Source organism: Trifolium pratense, linkage group LG6, assembly GCF_020283565.1.
Source record: "Trifolium pratense cultivar HEN17-A07 linkage group LG6, ARS_RC_1.1, whole genome shotgun sequence".
NCBI classification, from domain to species: Eukaryota; Viridiplantae; Streptophyta; class Magnoliopsida; order Fabales; family Fabaceae; genus Trifolium; species Trifolium pratense.
In genome coordinates this window covers 16,832,740-16,855,543 of record NC_060064.1, presented here as the reverse complement: position 1 = coordinate 16,855,543, position 22,804 = coordinate 16,832,740, and the positions used below count along the sequence as shown (strand labels likewise).

The 22,804-nt window shown below is 31.8% G+C and overlaps 1 protein-coding gene and 1 non-coding gene across 2 annotated transcripts; one reads left to right on the top strand and one right to left on the bottom strand.

The window, feature by feature from the left end:
• Positions 1-5,013: 5,013 nt before the first annotated feature.
• On the top strand, positions 5,014-11,646 carry LOC123888387 (protein cornichon homolog 1-like). Its single transcript, XM_045937441.1, has 5 exons — positions 5,014-5,285; positions 5,408-5,589; positions 7,042-7,164; positions 10,835-10,930; positions 11,275-11,646. Exons 1-4 carry the CDS (start codon positions 5,208-5,210, stop codon positions 10,878-10,880), a joined length of 429 nt encoding a protein of 142 aa, XP_045793397.1. The 5' UTR covers positions 5,014-5,207; the 3' UTR covers positions 10,881-10,930; positions 11,275-11,646.
• Positions 9,323-9,394, bottom strand: TRNAQ-UUG. Its single transcript has one exon. It is a non-coding gene; the product is annotated as a tRNA-Gln (tRNA).
• Positions 11,647-22,804: the final 11,158 nt, after the last annotated feature.

Genomic DNA, 22,804 nt, shown 5'->3' with positions numbered 1-22,804 from the left:
ATTTACTACTAGAAAGCAAATGTTGTTACCAAATTTTTTCTTATAAAAAAAATGTTTTTGTTTTTATTTTTATTGACTCTCCAATTTTATTTTATTTTTTATAATTAACTCTTTAATTTTGGGCGAAGACCCATTAATAATACTGAATTCGACCACAAATTAAGTAAAATCTATTTTAAAATTATGAAAAAGGAGATTATAAATTCGTCATTTTGAAAGGATGGCCAGTTAGGGGGACCCCTTAGGGCAAGATTTGGGCTTTTTGCTTTATCTGAGCATAAGGAGGTGTCGTTAGCAGAGATAAGGAGATTGGATTGGAGAGTGATATTGGGTTGGGGAGTGGGAGGGGTTGGATGGAGTTGGCGTCGGCGCCTCTTTGCTTGGGAGGAGACTTTGGTGGTGAAGTGTTGCCTTTTGTTGGTGGATGTTGTTTTACAGGTTAACGTGACTGACAAATGACGTTGGAATTCGGATCCCTCTAACAGTTACACGGTTAGTGGGGTCTATCATTGGCTGACTTATCAAAATCGTGTAGAATCAACGACTAGCAAGGAGGTGATTTGGAACAAGTTGATTCATATTAAAGTTTCTCTTTTCGCATGGCGGAGTAATCGTTTGCCGACAAAAGATAATTTATTGAGAAGTAAGGTTCTAAATGAGCATACAGTTTTGTGTATATGTGGCTGCGGTAAAATTGAAACTGTCAATCACTTGTTTTTTTAATGTGATTCTTTTTGTGCTATTTGGTACAATACAAGGTGCTTCGTTGGTTTTGAATTTCTTTGGTTCTTCCCATTGGAGTTGTTCCTCATGCAACTCAATTTGGTGGCTCTTACAGTCTTACTTGTTTGGGAAGGACGTTGGCTTGGTTTCTGATCTTGTTTGGATTGCATGTTGTTGCTCCATCTGGGAAGTGCGTAATAACCGTTTATTCAAGAATAAGGTGGTTTCTCTTGCGACTTTGATCGGTAAGATTTTAATTTATTTTTTTAAGAAAAACTTGTCCTTTGATCGGTAAGATTAAAATTTTGTTTTGGTGGTAGTTGAAAGCCAAGAAAAAAGACCGGATGTTTGATCTAATCATTGGTGGATCAATCTTTTAGCGTGTTTAAGATCTTTTATGTACGCTATTTTTTAACTCTTTTCGAATTTTCTTGTATTTGATACTCTTTAACGCATCTTGTGCATTTTAATATAATTTTCTTTAGCCTCTTAAAAAAATTAATAAAAAATTATTTCTCACCTTAAATTAAACTCATCATAGAGAAGAAAACTCTAATAAATAAAATGTGATTAACAAGCCACTAAGTTTTATCTAGTGAGAGATTTGGGTAGTATGTTACGCGTCCTGGGTTTAATCCTCAGTTCGTTGTAAAAATAAAAAAAAATAAAATGTGATTAACAATTATTTTCAGAAATTCCTTCAAAAAAAAAATATTTTCAGAAATTAATCCCCGAGGATCCATTAACAATTTCAACCTATATCGAGAGCCGGGTATACGGACCAAGGTCCACGGGCCGACCCGTTTAACCCGTAGCCCGTACAAACTTAAGACCAAATTTTTTTGACCTGTTTACATTTTTGCCTGGGTTGGACCATTAAAACCGCGAGTTATGTGGGTTAAATCCGCGGGTTCGCGGGTTAGCCCATGGCCGCATTCTTTTTTTTTATATAATTAATTACAAAATTTATCAGATATAAATAATTTGGTCCATGTCCAAATTCAACTTTTTTAACCACAAAAAAAAAAGACTTAGTCTAAACGCTAATTATAAAAAGCAAAAACACACTCCAATTTTAATCAAGTAGACAACAACACAAAATATCAGGATTCATGCATGTTCTTTTACTTATAATCTTTTGTTCTTTTTCACTATTTTTTATTTTGTCTTAGTTGTTGTTGACACCAAAATTATAAAGTTTCTGGTATTGAGAAAGATTTGGTGTTTATTTGTCGAAATTAGCCATATTAAGTGGAATTTGACTAAACTATTTTGTGACATTCGACTAACATATGAAGAAGTCATTCAAAGAGTCGAATATTGACATGGTGCGTCGATCAAGTAAACAACTCCTACAAAGAAGTTATCGGAAGTTATTCAAAGGGACAAGTGACAATCTTAGATACTAGAAGTTATTAAAAAGACACTTGTCAAAATCTTAGATGTAAGAAGTTATTTTCTATTCTCTATAAATATTTGTAACTTCTATGTATTAACGGTTGTTGAATCTCATTTTATGAAAGTCTTGCAACACCCACGCCGCGGTGGCAAACGGGTTCAGGGGCGGACATAGATGGATTCCACCCACCATTTACATTTCATGCAATTTAATATATTGTTTTGTTATTGCTTTATTTTCCTTTTTCTTTTGCAATTATGCATTCCTTTTCATCTTCTTTATTTTTCTTTCTTTTCAATACTCACTTGAGTATTTTTTCTATTATGTTGTCATGAGAGAACTTGTTATTAAAAGTTGTTGGATGCGATTCTAACACTAAAAAGAACAATGATTTTGTTCTTAAAGACGCATGAAGTGATATCATAAACCGCGAGACTTGAACGAATACTGTAAAAGGACTTCTATCCGGTCCCAAAGTATTTATGGATAGCAGTTGTTTACACTACCAAAAATCGGTGTAAACAAATTGGTGAACCTGACGTGAAATTTCAAGTTTAGCGTTGATTCCACACTTTATGTGCATAAAAAAGATTGGTTTCAAAGAAACAGAAACCATACATTAAATGGTTTTTAAGCCATATAAAAAAAAATTGTCGAAACCATTAAAGGAAGACACCAATTGAATTGGAGAATCTTATCAAAATGGTTTTGAAAAGTTTTACAAAGATTAAAACTGAAAAGTTTTTGCTTTTCAGAAGCCTCTAATGATTGATCATTGTGATTTAATTTGCATGTCAATGCAAAGTGTGTTTCAAGAGGCAAATTATACATTTGCAATTTGATGCCTTTCAATTTTTGTCAACGACATTTAAAGTGTGTTTGACAATTAGTTTAATTGGTCGAAACTTGGCTTAAATAAATAATGGTTGCTTTCGACTATGATTTTTTAAGGATTAAAGGCCAATAATGTTTCGATTTGTTTCTTGGGTGATATCAAATTATCATTTCAACAAAAAAAAAAATATAGAAGAAAATGGCAAGTTGCTGTTGATGCCATTATAATATGTCGAAAGATGAGAATGTGACAAGCATGCCACCTTGAAATGTTCTAATAGCAATGAAGTTATTGGACATTGATCATGGTAGTAATACTAACCTAATATTTCGACCAGATTTTAGTATATAATGAAATTAATTTTTCCAACCAAATATTTGGTTAAGTCTTGTCCATTTTTTCGATATAAAATGAACATGGAGTCGAAACCATCTTCTCCAAAATTTTGCTAAGTTTTTAAAAGAGGCTTTTTAGGTGTTTTCTGTGAATTTATGACATGATTAAAAATGTTAATCCTCTCCCTTCCTTCGAGAATCAACATTTTCGGGGGCCTCTGTTGACACCAAAATTATAAAGTTTCTGGTATTGAGAAAGATTTGGTGTTTATTTGTCGAAATTAGCCATATTAAGTGGAATTCGACTAAACTATTTTGTGACATTCGACTAACATATGAAGAAGTCATTCAAAGAGTCGAATATTGACATGGTGCGTCGATCAAGTAAACAACTCTTACAAAGAAGTTATCGGAAGTTATTCAAAGGGACAAGTGGCAATCTTAGATACTAGAAGTTATTAAAAAGACACTTGTCAAAATCTTAGATGTAGGAAGTTATTTTCTATTCTCTATAAATATTTGTAACTTCTATGTATTAAAGGTTGTTGAATCCCATTTTATGAAAGCCTTGCAACACCCACGCCGCGGTGGCAAACGGGTTCAGGGGCGGACATAGATGGATTTCAACCACCATTTACATTTCATGCAATTTAATATATTGCTTTGTTCTTGCTTTATTTTCCTTTTTCTTTTGCAATTATGCATTCCTTTTCATCTTCTTTATTTTTCTTTCTTTTCAATACTCACTTGAGTATTTTTTCTATTATGTTGTCGTGAGACAACTTGTTATTAAAAGTTGTTGGATGCGATTCTAACACTAAAAAGAACAATGATTTTGTTCTTGAAGACGCATGAAGTGATATCATAAACCGCGAGACTTGAACGAATACTGTAAAAGGACTTCTATCCGGTCCCAAAGTATTTATGGATAGCGGTTGTTTACATTACCAAAAATCGGTGTAAACAGCTGTATATACATTTGCTAGTATTTAAAAGATGACAAATGCTAAATAGTGCTCCCGGAGCACTCTTTAAGCCCTTAAATAGTAAGTTTTTTTTAGAATTTTTATAGAAATGCATAAAGTCAACGAATTGGAAATTGGAGTGTTTAATTTTTTGAATAAAAAATTTCTTTTAATGAAATGCTTAAAGAGTGCCCCAGGGGCACTCGTTAGCAAGACCCTTAAAAGATACATGTTCAAATGGGTAGTTATTTTTCTTGGGGGTATTTTCCGCTATTATGTTTTGAATAATTTGGTTACCTTGATGTGGTTTAGTTAAGTTGAATATGTTAATCTTTTTATGCTTTTTTGGGTACGTGTAGAAAGTTTTTCTCACTAAAATGGACGGTACAAAAATGACGATTAGAATCAGTTGAATTTGATTTTAGTTGCATTACTTACAAAGAGAAGATAGATAAACTCAATGATATCACAAACTTTATTTATTTTTATTGGTTAGTTACAATTTATATGTTTTTTTTTTTTTTAAGAAAGTTACAATTTATATGTTATAACATAAAATTATTAATAGTATATTTTTTTAAGTTTTCATTATATCAATATTTTACTAATTTAGTTTATTTATTTGAAAAAAGTGATTTTTTTATTTTTTATGTAACAGTTCGCGGATTAACTGTTTAACCCGCGGGCTTATGCGGACCGGACTCGGACTTAATATTATAACTCTTTATATTTGCCAACGGTCTTGAGTACGTTTATATGCGGGTTTATGAGGGGCGGGCTAGCCCGAATAACCAGCTATCCAATAGCCTGTTTCACCAACTCACATCCATGTCCAAAGTCCAAACGAACTCACTCAGTCAACGATCGTCAACTTTTCATCTCTCCCAAATTTCCCACTTCTCAATTTCACCTTAATCACTCAACCCTACTCTCTTCTTCTTGCTTAATCAATGGCTTTCGATTTGTTCTTTTGGCTTCTCATTTGTTTCCCTTTCAATATTGCTTTTTTGGCCTCAGCTTTCTACCAGGTTTTACCCAACTTCTTTTTTTCTTATATTTCATTCTAATTAATTATAAAGATAAGATTTTTTGCATACCCATGTTTAGTTTCAATCTAAAATTCGTTTTTTTTTTTGTTGGGTTTTTGAAGGTTTTATTGTTGTCTGACTTAGAATCTGACTATGTAAACCCATATGATGCTTCATCAAAAATCAATTACTTTGTGGTTCCTGAGTTTATTGGTCAAGGGTTATTGTGTGCTCTTTTTCTCTTCACTGGTCATTGGTTCATGTTTCTTTTGATGCTTCCTCTTGCTTGCTATCATGTCAGGCTGTAAGTACATTTTTCAACACAAACTCAACAATGTGTTATTCAATTTATATAATGTTTATTTCTGCATTGCTTCTTCTGCCTTATATTTATTTGCTGAAGTGAAGTTTTGTTTTTGCGGAGGGGAAAGTAAAGGAGATTTATGATTTATGACTTTAGTCAAGTATGCATTAGCTTCTAAAATTGTCGGTCAAAATAAGTCGCAAAAGTAGTTATAACTTAGGCACATATGTGTTTATGGAGGCTGCAAAGATTGAGATGTAGAATCTAATTGTAACTTATGCAATAAACTATTGTTTGTAAAAACTTATGGCTGTTGCTCTTCGCTCCACCTAAATTGATCAGAATCCCCCATGTCCCCCTCTCCCCCATCTACCTGGAAATATCTCCTGGCAGTGCAAATCTTACCCGGAGGTATCTCCCGGTAGTGCAAATCTTACCGGGAGATATCTCTCCTCTCCCAGTAGTGTGTTTTCTAGTATGAGCAATTCAGGGAGGGCGAAGAGAAAGCATCAAAACTTATTAGTTTTTGTGACGTTCATGTAATATCATTTTCACAAGTATTTGTATAGAAGTTTATCCGAATTAGCTCTAGTCTGGTGCGAGAAAAGGAAAGGGTGGCTAAGAGTGTAGATAAAGCACCTCAAGAGATTCAATTTAAGGTATTTGGCAAATTGAAAAATCGCCGTATTGCTGCACATTCCACAAACTCTCAAGTACTAAATTCTATATATTGATGGTCAAATTGCTTGGGGACGCAAGAAATGCCAATGCAACCGTGTATCCAAGCACATGCTAAGTAGTCTCCCAACTCCAAAGAATCTTGCAGTTGGTGCTACTTGAGCTAAAGCTCATTGGCTACTAGGGCAAGCTTTTGCTTTTAAAATTGTAAATGTGAACCTAACAAGTTTTTGAGATTTATTTGTTTTTTAACTTGCACAAATTACAAGCCGAAATCTACTTTGTTTTATCTTCTCTTTATTTCCAGCAGGATCTGGATATTTTGATTGAAATTTCATTCGTGCAGATGATACGGTTTCTTTTTTCTTCTTTTAGACTGTTGGATTATTTATGCTAACAAGTTACATGAAATTCTATAAACTCTTTGTTTGGCTATACCGGAGTTTCTCTCTCAATTATTTGGTGTTACTAATTTGTGCTTTTGAGCTTTTCATTTGTTATATACTTATACTTATATCATGCATATTGTTTGTGCCAACAAAATAACTTATAGGTGTATTTCTGATTTTCTGATTGAATATTTTATGATTTATGTTGTGTATCTATACTAATACATTTTAGGGCAATATAAAATTGAAAGTAAAATATAATGACAAGAAAAACAGTTACTTAAATGGACTACAGAGCACATATTTGGTTCAGTACTTCCTTACATGGTGTAAGTTATGAAATTTTATCTAGTCAGTTCCTTATTGTTCCATTTCAATGATTCAGGTATGTTAAGCGGCAGCACCTCCTTGATGTTACTGAAGTGTTTAGGGTACTCAATGCTGAGAAGACATTTCGGATAGCCAAACTTGCTTTTTACCTAACAATGATTATTATAAATATCTTCAGGTTTGTCACACTTATAATAGCATACACTTATCTACTGTATTTTAGGTTGCATTATTACTGCTTAGCTTTATGTCTATTTCTTCTTCTAATGTAGGCAAAACATTAGGATTCATGCTGCAGGAAGCATATTATTTTATAATTCTAAGTTTGAATAATTAGATATTTGGGACATTATTCTAGGTTACAAATTAAAAAAATTTAACGACTTTTTGTTATAGTATTATGCAGAATTACTTTTGGGTGAAAGATTACTGATATACATGATAGTTAGAATCATGTTTTTAAAGGGAACCCTTACTTCTCTGCATCTAGAATCTATACTTCTCTTCGTTCATTTCATCTCCTTCTCCCTCTCTCTCGTGACTTGTTCGTCTCTCTCCAGTTCTCCGTCATCTGTTTCGTCCTTATTCTTCTTGCGACCAATCCTCTTATCTGCACAAGTTCTCTGTTTTTGTTAACTAAATGGCTTCAAATTCAAATGCTGCCTCTGGTGGGGAATCTGTTACTACCTTACCTGTCCCTAGTTTTAGAAACAAGCCTAAAACTATTTTCAGTTGATGGAAATCCTTTAAAACTGAAGTGTAAAACAACTAATTAAGATATGATAGCTTAGAACTTACTGGAAAAAGGAAAATCAGCGATGTGGAGAGGGTTAACTGCTCCAAAAGTATTTTTAAAAAGAAGGGATTTAGCTCACAAGCCACCATTAGTAACATGTTGAAGAAGGAATTACGAACCTGAAAACCCTTCTGCAAATTCTTTTTCTTGGCCTTAGACACCACATTGGTGAAAGGTTCTTCCGTAGCAACTTTACGGTTCTTCAAAAAATTGATTGCTGCCACTCTCTCTTCATCATCGGTATAAACCCTCTGTCCAATGCCACTGCCATCGTTTTCCTTCCAATAATGTTGTAAAATTGCCAAATCACAAGCAACATTGGGATCTAAAACCTCATCAGTAACAATGACTTGGGAAGAACTCATACCACACCCAGATGGGGTTGGGATCTCAGATAGATCAGTGGTACGAACTTCTTCAGCCTGTGCTACAAGCACAAGATCTGCTCCAACAGAAATGCTGGGAGATAGCTCTTCCTCAACGTTTAAAACATCTCTTACGAGCACACCGGTTGATACCTCTTTAGACCTTATTATATCAATAAGAAGAGGGTCTTCATCTACTACAGCTTTAGCTTTAGTACAATCTGGCACTATATCCACATGCTTTTTAGAGACAAAAACCTGTTTAATTTTCTTGGTAGGATCATTCTTAGTGGCAACCATTTCTCGAGAAATTATATTGGCATAATCTTTTCTACAATTGTCCGAAGAATGGCCAATAGAATTGCAAGTGAAACTAAAGTAAGGAGGATTTTCATATTCAATCTCAATGTCAAAAGCAAATTTTTCTCTTTCAACCCATAGAGAATCGGGAAGGATACCGGCCATATTGATATCTACTAGCACACGCGCATAATGACCGAATGAATGATTTCTAGTGTTCTCATCAATTGAAATGGGCGTACCAATAGCCCCAGCAATCTCAAATAAGATTCTAGGTTGCCAATATTCTAGAGGAAGATAATGAAAACGCACCCATAGCTGACTATGAGTTTGCTTCTGGTTAAATGGATTAAAGTCCAGTGTCCAACGAGATAAACGGAAGAGAAACGGAATTCAAAGAATCCCCGACCCAAAGGGACCATCTTCCAACCATCGTTAAGTTTCCATAACTGCAAGAGTTTTTCACGCAAGTCTTTAGAGGATAAAGGTTGATCCCCTCCAGACAAAACCAATCTTCCATGGAGATAATTGTTGCAGTTAGCTAGACCAAATTGGTAAACTTCTTCCGAAATTTTGATTGAGAGAGAGTTACCTTTCAAACAAGGTTTTGGGAGTTCAGTCAAAGAGACATCGACTTTGTTGAGGAGAGCCTGCGCAAAGCTGCGATTTGAAACCACATGAGGAGGAGCCACAGAAGGCTTCGACGGAGCGGAGGCCAAGCAAGCCCAAGGACAGACAAACGGCACAACAGGAGAACTCATGTCTTGCAGCAAAGAAATTGACACAAACAGGCCTACCAATTTGCCGAGAAATCTGTTGAACAAACGAACCCAGAAATAGAAATTGCAAACAGAGAAAATTAATAAAATAAATAAAGGTCCTACCGGGAGTCGAACCCAGGTCGCTGGATTCAAAGTCCAGAGTGCTAACCACTACACCATAGAACCCTTTTTAAAATAATTCTGTGATAAAAGTATTGATTGTTTTACATAAAACATTCTTTTTTTAGTCATACATACTTTAGGGACAAAAACATGTTTATTTCCCTTTCTGATTCTGCGTAAAATCTCGACTTTAACTACCTTGCTGATATAATGTAAATTAATGCATTTTATTTGGTGTATTACTGTATATATTATTTAATATTTTATAACTTAACCATGACAATTTTTTAATTTTACGAAAATACATTTTTGAAGATTATAGGATTGCGATAATTTGTAACTTATGCCCAAACTGCATTTTAGGATATTTTTTGACAGAACTGCATTGTAGGATTAGTAATGGTTACTAGATTTCGAGTCAGTACAGTTTTAGTAATATCTTGTAATCTATAAGGGAATTTTATCCATGATTAAATAAAAAGTTGGCTGGTATGCGGATCTCATGAATGCCAGTAACTGCTTGAAGTAATGCCATTGAAAATTGCTGTTAATGTTTGTTAACCCTCCCTGATTATTTAGAATTTTCTCTTTTGTATCTGATTATTTCATCGACAAGAGATATGAGTATGACCACTCTAGAGCTAGCTTTTGGTAAGCTTAGAATCCAAATTTTAGGAGTATCAAACCATAATCACAATTCGATGTCTTAATTCTTTCTCTTTCCTCATCTATAACTTTATAACTTAAACATCTTGATTTGGAGGGAGTTAAATATGTTCTTGTGAATTACTTTTGTTCATACACCGAGTTTAGACTTTGTGATGTCAAGTAATTTGTCCCGTGCAGTACTGTTGGAAAAAAGGAAAAAAAAAACTGTGACGAGCAGTTCACGAACTGAGTTTGTGAACTATCTGTCATAGGTCGGTTTAACAATTCATATCGTGTTTTACTTTTTTTTAACCGTCTTAATATTCAGTTTGGTTTATGGGTTTTTTTTACAGTCCTAATATCAGTTAATACTTAATAATAGCAATATGGTACAAATCGGTTCACAAAGAATTAGTTTGATTCGAAAAGGCACAATTCAATTTTTTGCAAAGGTAGTTGCGGTTCGGTTCAGAAACACAACACCGGTGCACCAAAACTTTATACCAGTTCGGGACGAACCATTAACAGTTCAGTTTTACCAAACTATTATTTGGTTCAGTGCGGTTCGGTTTTCCTTTTTGAACTGAATCATGAACTGTCCTAGTCACGTGTGTACCAACTATTAGTAAGAACCCTCTAAGTAGATACAGTGCACGGCCAAATAGTGCATAATAAATTTTCCATTATTAAGAGTTTGAAATGGGATTTGTCATGTTGCTTTCAGAAATTTGATTAGTATTAAGATTTTCTTCCCTTTTTATCTTATGGTACTGTACATTTTTTTTCATAACTTGCTATTTATCATTCTCTCAAGGGGCCTGAAGGTCAATTTCTCAACCAACTTTCCATTTGCAGGCTTGTATTAATCGTCGTCTTCTATTTCGATATGGATGATGAATGACACGGAGAACCTTTGAATACCTGCCACATGTGCAGTATGACAACCTATGTGTAAGTTACTCAATTTTGTAGGAATCTGTGATTTGATCGGTAGTTCTATACGAATCCCAGCTCACACAGACAGTGAGATCTGTCACTAACATGAATGAATATGTTGTTTGACATCTATTAAGTATTTTTCCTTGAAGTAGTTTGTCAATTATCAAAAGAAATTTAAATTTAGATATTGTATGAACTAAAGTAATTTATGTTTCATAAAGTGTTATAATTTGTCGGAAAGAAGAACCACCTTGTGTACGTTTTAGAATGAACTCTAGTATAAAAAGAGAAGCTTCTAACTATTTATTATTACAATGCATTCACTTCCATTCAAGATGGTTGTTTTCTTTTTTCAGTGTAAAGAACTAATCTTTCATATCTAGCGCGACCATAGAAGCGTACCTGTTTCAAGTTAAATGGTGTGAGCTCTGCGTGTTGTTTTGGTTGCAAGGCGAGTTCTAGAATTTGTGTGAGGAGTTTTAAGTGTCGCGGAATAGGGATTCATCTTCATGATCATGCAGTTCCTGAAGAAACTTATTGGCACTTAAGCTATTACATGTTTATTTGGATTTTATTTTTAATCCACGATGTTTATCTGGACTTATTGATTAAACAACGTACTAGATTGGTTGTATTAAAGGATAGAAACAAATTATGGCCAAAACAAGAACAAGAGCCTTTATCGTTTTTTTGGTTTACAATGAGAATCGAACTAAGAACCTTAGGTATACGTGGCTTACAACACAAGAACATTTATCTTGTAATAGAAATGGAATCGTTATAAATTAATTTATAGCGAGCTTCTTTTCGGTCCCCAACACTCACTTCGTAAGTTTACTTCTGAAAAATCCTTTTTTTTTTTTGCTGGAACTATACTCCAGCAAGAAACAGTTTTTTTTTTTTGGTTTAAAAGTATATTTGCGTTTTGGATAACACGGGTGGGAGTTGCTATTTGCACCCCTGTTAATATATCCCTCCATGTCGTTTTTCAAAGTAAACATTCACACTGCATCAATATTCAGTTATATCCATATCTAAAACAGTGAGATAATTTTTGGTATGTGTATTTTTCTATGTGAACAGTGCGGTGATGGGGAGAGCAATCACTTAATTTGGAGCAACTGCACCAAGTAAATTAATTTCAATTTTATGCACCTTAATATATTCTAAGCCCTCGATATTTTTTAAAAATTTAAGGGATCTTAGAGCATATTAAGAAACTTAAAGAGAATCCCTCTAAATGGAAGGATGTAAGTGACAAGCTCTAATTCTACACACTCTCACGATTCATTTCAATTTTGTTTGTATATTTCCCTTTTTTTTTATTTATTTTGGTTAAATGGTTTAGTTAGTGGGCTCACACACCTTCGTGGAGAGAAGTTGGTACTCTCCAATTTAGACCCTGCAAATCAGCATCCATGTAGCTATTAATAGGGGTGATAATAAGTTAGGTCGAGCTAGACTTTGCTATGTGTGAGTATGATTTGTTAAAAAATTTAATGTTTAAGTTTGACTTTTTGAAAGTTTGATACGACATTTTAGTCTGTCTAAAAGTATATTTTATATGAACACATTTATTCAAAAAATCATATCTATGTTTAAAAAACTAATGAACTAATAGACCAATGAGATTGAATTCTTTTTTGATATTTAACATGTATCACATATTTATTTTTAAGTTTATAATATTACAATTAAATATGTAGGTACATTAATATAGATTAATAAATTTAAATTATTAAAAAAGTTAATAGAATATAAATTAATCGAAAGTACAAAATTTAACATAACATTAATAATAAAAAATATTATTCATATTTATTTAAATAGACCGACCTGATAGACTTAAAAAAGTTTTTTGTGTGGCCTATAGTCTGAAAAAGCTAATCTTCTCTATTTTTTTTTTAATAAAAAAAGTCTAAGTTGGTCTAAGCCTGAATAGACTAAGCCGTAGACCCTCTTGTCTATTTCCAACCTAGCTACTAACTAAGTTCTATATTTTTCTCAGTTACAAAATTATTTTAGGCATTTTAGTGAAATTTTTTGACCAAGTTATATTTACTTTACGGACGAACTCAGAATTACTAGCCCATTTTCCAACAAATTCAAAGTTAACGTGAAAAAAAATAAAATTATTAGACTAATTTGTACTGCAGAAACTACTTTACTGTGTAAGTAACAATAGATTTATTATAAGGTGATTCATCTAATACCTCTAGCTAGAATGGAAGGGCGGATTCTAAGGTGGGATAGCAACTGATATCTCCCACCAGTGAAGAGTCACTTACAACCATTGGATGTATTGAAAAAACAATAAACGGTATGGATAAAGTATAGGTAAACTGTTGCTACATATACCGGTAGTTTTTTTTTTTGAATTCTTTTTTGTCAACTTTTATCAATGATTTGACTCAAAAATTAATTAATACTAGTTTTTATCAAAATGAAAACCTGCATATGTTTCTATACTTATTTTTTTGACTGATACATATGTTTTTTATTGTTCCACAAAATACATGATTTTTTTTTACAGTAAAATACATAAATTTGTTAAAAAAACAATTTTTTGATCTTTTTTTTACCCTCTCAACAAACACCACCACCAGGTCGTTCCTTTTCTTCTTCTTTCTTGGGTTAACTTTTTTTTTTTGGGAATTTTTTTTAAAACCTTTTTATTTTCTTTTTAATCTCTACAACAATATCCACTAATAAATTGACATTTTCTCGAAAAAAAAACAAAAATTGATGGTGGCCAGTGATTTCATTTGAGAATTGGGATCGAAGGAGAATGTGGCGGCTGACTCAATGTTGTTTATATGTTTCTGGGCTGTCATGAAAAACTCCAGATCTTCAACCAAGTTTCAAACAAACCCAAAAAAAAACCCAAAAATCGACAATTTTTTTGTGCAAGAATCTGCGGCGATCTGGGTAAAAGATTTAGTCATGATCATGGATCACTTTCTCTATTTCAATGGATGAAGATTTGCCTTTGTATTTACCATCAGCATCAAACCCCTTTCACTCGTCTTGCTTGTGATTGCCAATCTCAAATCTCTCTGTTTTCCTTTCTCTTTTTTTTTCCCCTTAAATTTGATTTTAACATTGTTAAAAGAGATGACAGCGTAATGTAGCAGCACCACCTCAAAGGAGCAAGAAGACGAGAAGAGAGAATTTTTTTTGGAAAATATTACAGTAGCTTTATTTTTTGATGTTGAAGACAGGTACTGAAAAGAAAAACATGTGAATTTTTTATTTTTAGTTTTGAAATAACTTTGTCAAGTACTATTAATAACTAAGTAAAAAAAATATATTATTTTCTTTTACCTGCTATACCTGCTATAACCGGTAAATTGCCTTTCTCACAGGTGAGGGATTTGTTTCACACACTCACGCTAGAATCCGCCAGGAAAATAACCCTTATTACATTATTTATTTAATTTTGTTTGGGTGCATAAAGAGGACAATGTGGTAAGATTTTCCAAGTACAAAGATAAAAATGGTTTTAACGGAAAGATATATTTGGGCCCCAAAGTGAAAGAGAAGAAGGGGTGGGTGATCCATGAAAATGACTGGAAGCATATAAGCATCTTGCCAGCCATACCCAACATCTTGTTGGCAGCTTCGAAACAGTATCCCTTTCTTTCTGCAACTTTTTCATTTATCCTTTCAACTTTCATTCACAATTTCTGAGAGATAATAATTTCACATAAATTTTTTTGTTTTCACCGTCAGTTTAATCTGATTCGAGAGTCAGTTCTAGTATCAAGTGGTTTCAGTCCTCTCTCAATCGCAGTTGTGGGGATCATTTCACATCAAAATTTTGATGTCAAATATAATGTCATTTTTCGTCAAAAAAAATGTCATTCGACTTTTATATTTGTAAAAGATAAAATATAAAAATAATAATAATAAATATATATGATATTGCATATTATGTCTATTTTTTTCTTAAAAAAAAAAATTCTATATTTACTTTCTCTGATCCTTAATATAAGGGGAAATTCACTTTTTAAATACATTGAAATATTAATGTATCTAGATTATATCATGGACTAGATACATTAACATTTCAGTGTATCTAGAAAATGAACTTTCTCTAATAAGGAAGCATATTTTAATGTTGAAATAACACATTATGAATCGAAAGACACTAGTTGGGCCCATTTGAAAGGAACGATGAGTAACCATTTTCACTATTTCCACCCACCCTATTTTACCCATATGTCCTAGTTGATCCTTTTCTGATGGGAAGTTTTTAACCAGTGGATGTGTTGACCCTACACTACACAATTGGTCCATGATATGACGTTAAGCAAAATGTTGTGTCATTATCATTTCCTGCCTGTTTTTTTTTGTGGGTCCAATGCCTTTAGGTCTATTTTGGGCTGCTGCAATCTGCTAGTAGTCATATCATATTCATGCTCGACTAACTATTTATCATTTTATTTTATTTTTTAATCTGCTATTTATTACGGTATTCTTGACGATTGAAGTTTTAGGGCTGTGAAAATTCACTCCAAGAAGAAGCTTCCATTTGGAATTTTTTAAATAAAACAGTGTCAAGAGTTGAGATTTCAGTTTGCAGAATGTTTCTAAATTTTAATTTTTAAAAGTTTAACAGTGTAAGTTGTTGTCCGTCTAACTTTTAATCGTATATAATTATTTTAAATATACTATATATATATATATATATATATATATATATATATATATATATAAAACTTTCAAGTGCTCCAAGAAGAAGGGGAAAATACTAGTATTACTTTACAGTTTATGTAGAAGATAAATATGATGATTTTTAATGTTTATATTAACTCTCATGTGTCATTATTTGAAATATTAGATTTGGTCTAATAGTAAGAAATTTGGATAGTATGCTAGAGGTCAAATGTTCGATACTAATTTCATTGTAAACTAAAAAAAAATAAAATAAACATGCATTTATTTTAACGAACTTGGATTCCCTGCGGTCAAGAAACATTGCATTCACCCAATTAGTGTATTACAAACCTTTTGAATGAAATTAGATGATACAAAATAACACAGAAAAACAGATAAAAAATTACTATCAAAATCGGATAGCTGAAATTCACCTATATTCAAAACAGAGGAGTAAGCACTAAAAATAGTTTATAAATTTTTGTGACCAATGAGATTTTGGAACTGCTATTTCAAAGAGGAAAGGAAGGGACCAAAATAAAAACACTCTTAGAAGGATCAAATTCCCAACTATTTTTCTTAAAATGGAAGGATAAATGGATGTACCATGTTCCATTTGGTTTGGTATGAGATGGGTAATGCCTCTCAATGAAGTACTACCTAGTTTATCAAAACATTCTATGGGAGAACAAATGAATAAAAATTAAAATCAACTTGCATAAGCATTATTGTCAACATATGCCAAATGATACATCACAAAACAAAATTTAGAAATTGGATTTACTTTGAATGAAATTGAAGTGCTTTAATTTTATTTAAATATATAACCAAACTTATCAATTATCATGATAAATATATGATGTTTTCTCTCCCAACCTCCCTTAATTCTTTTCTACTCTCTGAATTTCCGTTTTTATTCTTGGGGGTACTGCGGTTTATACGAACCGAAATAAGCTGACATGCTGATAAATTTCGGTAACCACTTACCGAAATTTGGGACATTTCGGTTCGCAGGTACCGAAACAATTATTTCGGTAAACTTCTACCGAAAATGGCCTAATTCCAGCGACCAACGTACCGAAATCTAGGACATTTCGGTTCGCAGATACCGAACAAGCTGACGTTTGTGTATGGTACCGAAAACGCTAATGTTCGGTTTGCAGTTACCGAAATGGTCTAATATTTGGCTTCGATGAATACGAACCGAAGTTTTTTGGCAAAAATGTTTGAAACCGCAAGGGCAAAATTGGATTTTTGGGGGTAGAAAAGAAATGAGGGGGGTCGGGAGAGAAAACATCTAAATATATTGGTATTGTGAATAGACTAGTGGGCTTAGAATTAAAGAGTGGAAAATGAGAACACCCTTAATATCAATGCGTCGCTTTACACAGTTGAAATGCCATAAATAAATAGATGTACCCTTCTTATTGTCATTTCATTTCACTACTATTGGTAATGATTCCAACCACAACAAAGAAGTACAGTGTAAATGTCAATGTGTCAAACCCCTCTCCATCTCTCTGATTACACAAGAGCCAAAGGAATCTCCATCACTAATTGGAAAGAGAGATCAATCATAGACAAAAAGTATGGGTCCACAATGAGGTAGGCCTTTTGCTAGCTAACATTAAAATAAATAATGATTTAATTTGTCTATGGGAAGTAAAAAAATTAAAAATATAGAAATCGTTCGGTCGTAATTAACGCTTAATTTGATAGGAAAAATTACGGTACGATTTCCCGCAATTGCGATCAGAATGAGCTGAAACCACTTAAGGATTAAGCCTTTTGCAGTAAAATAAATAATGATTTAATTTGCATCCGCGAACATAACTCCGATAGTAAAAAGACATTACATTGAAAATATAGAAGTCGAAATTTAAACTGATTTCCATCTTATTATAAAGTATAAAAAAAAAAATCAGGAGCCTTTAGTTTTTGTGAAGATTAACTAAAAGTACACATATTTTGCATTAAAAATATCAGTAACAATAGAGTTAGATGGGTAAGATATTTAAGCCAATTAAAATCTAATGGGCTTATCCGGGCCCTGGCTTTGCCCTACCACAAACAGGCCCAATTAGAGTTGTCAGTACGTGTTTGGTTACTACCAAACCAAACCAGCTCATGTGTTTGATAATCTACCAAACCTCGTTTACATTTCCATTCATGCACGCACCTATCGATCGAGGAACAATCAAAGCACTTTCTTTGTTCCCTTGAGGATTGGGGGTGACAATAAGATATCTCGAGTTAGGTTTTGTTAAATTAACATTGATTTGTTAAAAAATTGAAGGTTTGAGTCTCACATGTAGTTAGTCATAAGCTTATTTTTTAGACTTGAGTCTGATCTTTTGAAAATTCGATATAACATGTTCAGAACATTGCATTATATATTCAGGGATCTGAGTTCGAACTCCGGTCATCTACTTATTTCTAACCACTAGACTACTTGACAAAAAAAAGGTGAATAAACGGTTAAAATTACTACAACACGACCAACATAAAAAATTAGAGATTATCCAAATCCCTCCATCGTTAACATTTCTGTTGAATAAAGTTACTCAATTACTTTTGTATATTATCAAAAAGAAAATAGTTTTGAAATAATTTAGGTGGAATCGGTTTTTCCGTTGTTGGTTTTGTCCAAAAGTCTTAATTCAACTTGCAAAAATTTTGAAATTATTAGGCAGAACTTCATGACCAAAATTCGAACCCAAGCTCTCTCACTTTTTGTTTGTGAGATTATAATAGTTTTACCATTTCGTCGATTTTTTTCTAAAAAAAAAAGTTAACTTTAGATAATAAAACATGAATTTGTTTGTATATCTCTTTTCTACTTTGAATGGGTCTCGACTTACAGTGGAGCTCATTCTATTTAGTGGGATTTTTTTTCATCACCAATATCCGGTCTACTGGACCGTTTAATATGATTTGGAAGTTAGTTTTGAAATCAAGTGGTTTCAGCCCCCTCCCGATCATAGTTGTGGGGAATCGAACCGTGATTATTTCTTGGGATTTAGATCATGTAGAATTCAAACCGAACCATTAAATATTAATAATGTTTGGCTAGTCAAACGATATATTCCCTCTCTTCTTTTTTGTAAGAAACAAATCAATTGTTAGTTGGTTCAGTGATGATTGACGCTGAACTTGGTAGGGAGGATCGCAGTTCGATCCTCCGCATTTGCGATCGGGAGGGGGCTGGAACAACTTGATGCCAGAACTGACATCCGAACTAGATTAAACTGGTGGTGAAAAAAAAAAGTGAAAATATTTTTTGTTCTTTTTATAAAATAACTTTGACTAATTTTAAAATGTATTAGATGTTTAATTTCATTTATGTTCTTATTTATTATGAGAGAGTATTAAAAAATTAGTTACTGAAACCAATAGTAGTTAAATAGGGGTATTCATAGAATATATTTAAATTTATAAGAGTAAATGAAAATAACTATTTACGATGTATTTTCTTAATCTAGTAATTAGGGACGGAGGCAGGCAGGGAGTTATGTGGGCACATGCCTGCACAAATTTTTTGAGAAATTTTTTTTATATACTACTCCCCCACATTCGCCCATCACTAATTAGTAGTAATTTTTAGTGTTGGTATTTTAACTAGTCTCCCATATTCACCCATCATCAATTGAAAAATAATTAGGTTCAATTCAACTCATCACACACAACACACACATTACATATAAAAGACATTGATAATACAAATAAGCTAACTTATAATTTAGAGTTCGTTTGAAATGGTTATTTTTGAGCTTATGTAAAATAATTTATACAAATAAATAATTTATTAGTTCTCACTAACGTGAAAATTGTATATTATAAGCTATTTTTCACAAACTAACAACCTTGTAATAATATCCACTTGAGTTGGTCTAGTGGTGTTGGGACCTTGGTGTTCTTGAGTCGGATATTGAGTTTTTTTAAAAAAAAACTTATAATAAGACATAAAATCTTATTTATTTGAATAAGTTATTTTGCATAAGCTCAAAAAAAAGTTATTCCAAACGGGACCATAAGCTTGTTTGATAAAATAAAATTGTGTTTGGCAAAAACACTTTGCTTTCGAGCTTATAATTTTTCCACATATGTTATTTCAAGTAGCGTTTGAGTTTATAGTTTATACCTTTATCTTTTATTCCAATTTTAATCTTTTCTTTTGACAAATTTCAATTTTTACCTTAAGCACTTGATGAATGTGAGTATAAAATTGGATTTATCTACAAAAGATTGATTTTTTAATTATATATTTAATGTTACAAATTCATATATTTGGTGCCCCATTATTGAAAAATCATGGCTCCGTCACTGCTAGTAATTCATATATTTTGTTTCTTATAAAAAGAAATGAAAAGCGTAATAGTTAGTATGCTCCTATGTGATTAAGTTCAAATCTATAATAGAGATTGAACCCGCGACTACATGGAGATACTGTTATGTGGTCATGTGACCAAATAATTTCGATTTGATCACACTCATAAAACAATATAAAATCATTTAATAATTTAAAAATAAAATATTATTTAATTATATTTTAAAATACTTATTTTGCTTTTGTGAGTGTGACCAAATCCAAATTATTTGATCACGTGACCACACAATAATATCTCTAAGTACATGATATCTCTTAAATTCATAATGGATATTGGATACTACACTACACTATTCTTCAAAGTTCAAACTTCTTGTGACATAAATGTTTCATTATTCTATGTTCCTTGCTTTCCAAAAGGATTAGGTTAACTTTTTAGTTCTTATTGCCTCTCTTGTTCTCTATTGTTTTATCTTGTGAGGGTGTAAAATTTGGGTTAATCCTTTTAAACTCTAGTGTATTTGATTTGTTGTCACCGTTGGGTGGGTGGGGTAGCTCAGTTGGCACTTGCTGACTGAGCGGGTGTAGGCTGTTGGTCAGGGGTTCGATCCTTGGCAGCAGCAATTGTAGTATTTTCTTTGTAAATAAGTTGGTGGTACTTATAAACCATCAACTTTTTTTTAAAAAAAAAAAAAAAAAAATTTGTTGTCACCGTTGACTTTTATATTAGAATCTTATCTCTTTCGACAAAAAAAACCTTTAACATGAATTAACTTTGCAATCTTATATATTCTAAAAATTCAGTCACATTTTAATACAATGAAATAATTTCTTAATGTGTAAAAAATTTTGAACCTTATACTTATGAAATATTGGGATTAGTTTTTGTTTTTTAAGGTATGATTTGTAAAAATTAATTTCTCTAAGGAACTAGTAAATTTTTATATGTATGAGTTAGAAACAGAACTACTTAATAGTATATTAGTAAATAGTAAATATGTGACCTTGTGAGTTTAGTTCAGTCGAAAGAAACATTATATTTTATGTATAGAAGTCGGAGTTTGAACTCTAAATACTCTATTTATTTACCTTATAAAAGTAAAATTTTAGCCGCAGAACTCCCGGAAAAAAGCATAGTAAATGTGTAACCTACTTCTCCCATTCAATAATCAATATATACTAACTCTCTTAATAAAATTAGTCATGTTGTTCAAATTTTAAGGCTTTGGACCACATATTATAACCGATTGAGTCCCATGTTATTATATATGAATGATATTGAGCTACGTAACCTTATAGTGTCTAGAGCCACACAAATTCAACATTCATTAGTTCATTTTTTGCTAATAGCTTAATACAGAGACACAAAGTTAGTATATATAATGAGACAACCATCAAAATTAATTTACTCTCTCTTGATGCATTAATTTTCTCCATTTTTTTTGTTGACATTAATGACGAAACCTATAGTTTGAACTATATATCGTCTTTACATTCTCCATACAAAATATCAGTAGATAGATATAGTTAGTATCCTACAGGTTGCAATATATAAGAGACTGAAATAAAATGTTTAACATATTGTACTACTTTAATTATGGTTTGAATTATTTGCATAGTCTTGACTCACGGTTTATAGGAATACATGCATAAGAATAAAGAAAAATGTTAAGAATAAATTATTAAAAAGCATGCAAGACTTTGACTAATTAGTGTACCGCCGTGGGTAATAATATGGTCACAAATACACATTCATTAATTAATATTTTCGAGGTTAAATACATTTTACGTTATTATAAAATTAGCGAATTTTAATTTCATTCTTATAAAATAAAATTATATATTTTCATTTTCCAAAAAAAATTGTTTTGTTTTTAGTCCTAAATAACCAATTTATGTTCATTTTAATGTCAATATTATGACATTTTTATGTTCAAGACATGTTTATATACACTATGTCTATATATATATATATATATATATATATATATATATATATATATATATATATATATATATATATATATATATTTTAAGGATCATTATGTCTATATATTTAAACTTATATAAGTCCGTATTATATTAAAAAAAAAGTCATAAACATGTCAAAATTTTGTCAATTAGGTACTAAAAACAAAACAATTTTTTTAAGGATGAAAACATATGAAATTTATTTTATAGGGATAAAATCAAAATTCGTTAATTTTATAAGGATGAAAAACATATTTAACCTTATTTACAAATTACAATAATACCAGTAATAAATAGATTTTATTTTTTCTTTCTATCTTTCTCCCATTGTGTGTGCCTAAACTATTTAAATTTGGGTTAAAAAAAAACTATTTAAATTTGTGGTTGTGATCACAAGCCTTGCTTGAGTAATAAAACAAAAAATCCCTGGATCATCATAATATTTATATTGATACGAACACCATCAAATAAATATTATTTTTAATGTACCATTTCTTATTATTTTTATTCAAGCTTTTGGTTGGTGATCTTACATTAGGATACATTTAGCATTTGTTTGATTTGTAAAGGGTAAATATTGGACACATGACAAATATAATGTATAAAGAATTCCATTGAATATAACTTTAGAAACTACTAGTAATTCTTGACAAAAAAAAAACTAGTAATTAATATTGACATTGTTAGAGCTCTCGATTCTATGACATAGATCAATGGAACAACAATGCCGTTCTATTTATTTAAAATTTGAAAATAAGTTGAAGGTGTTGCACCACTAATGCCTTAGATCTTTTAAAAATTTTAGTTTTGTTTGGCAAGACCATATTTTGAGCTTGTAATTTATAGGCTCATATGACCGAATAGAGCTTTTTTACATGTGCTGCTATACTATCGTCAAATATGTTTCTTTTATATAAAAAACTAAAGAC

Coding starts and splice junctions, on each gene's coding strand:
- LOC123888387 (XM_045937441.1), top strand. CDS start 5,208: ATGGCTTTCGATTTGTTCTTTTGGCTTCTCATTTGTTTCCCTTTCAAT. Junction 5,590..7,041: donor GCTTGCTATCATGTCAGGCT/GTAAGTACATTT, acceptor TCAATGATTCAG/GTATGTTAAGCGGCAGCACC. Junction 7,165..10,834: donor ATTATTATAAATATCTTCAG/GTTTGTCACACT, acceptor TTCCATTTGCAG/GCTTGTATTAATCGTCGTCT.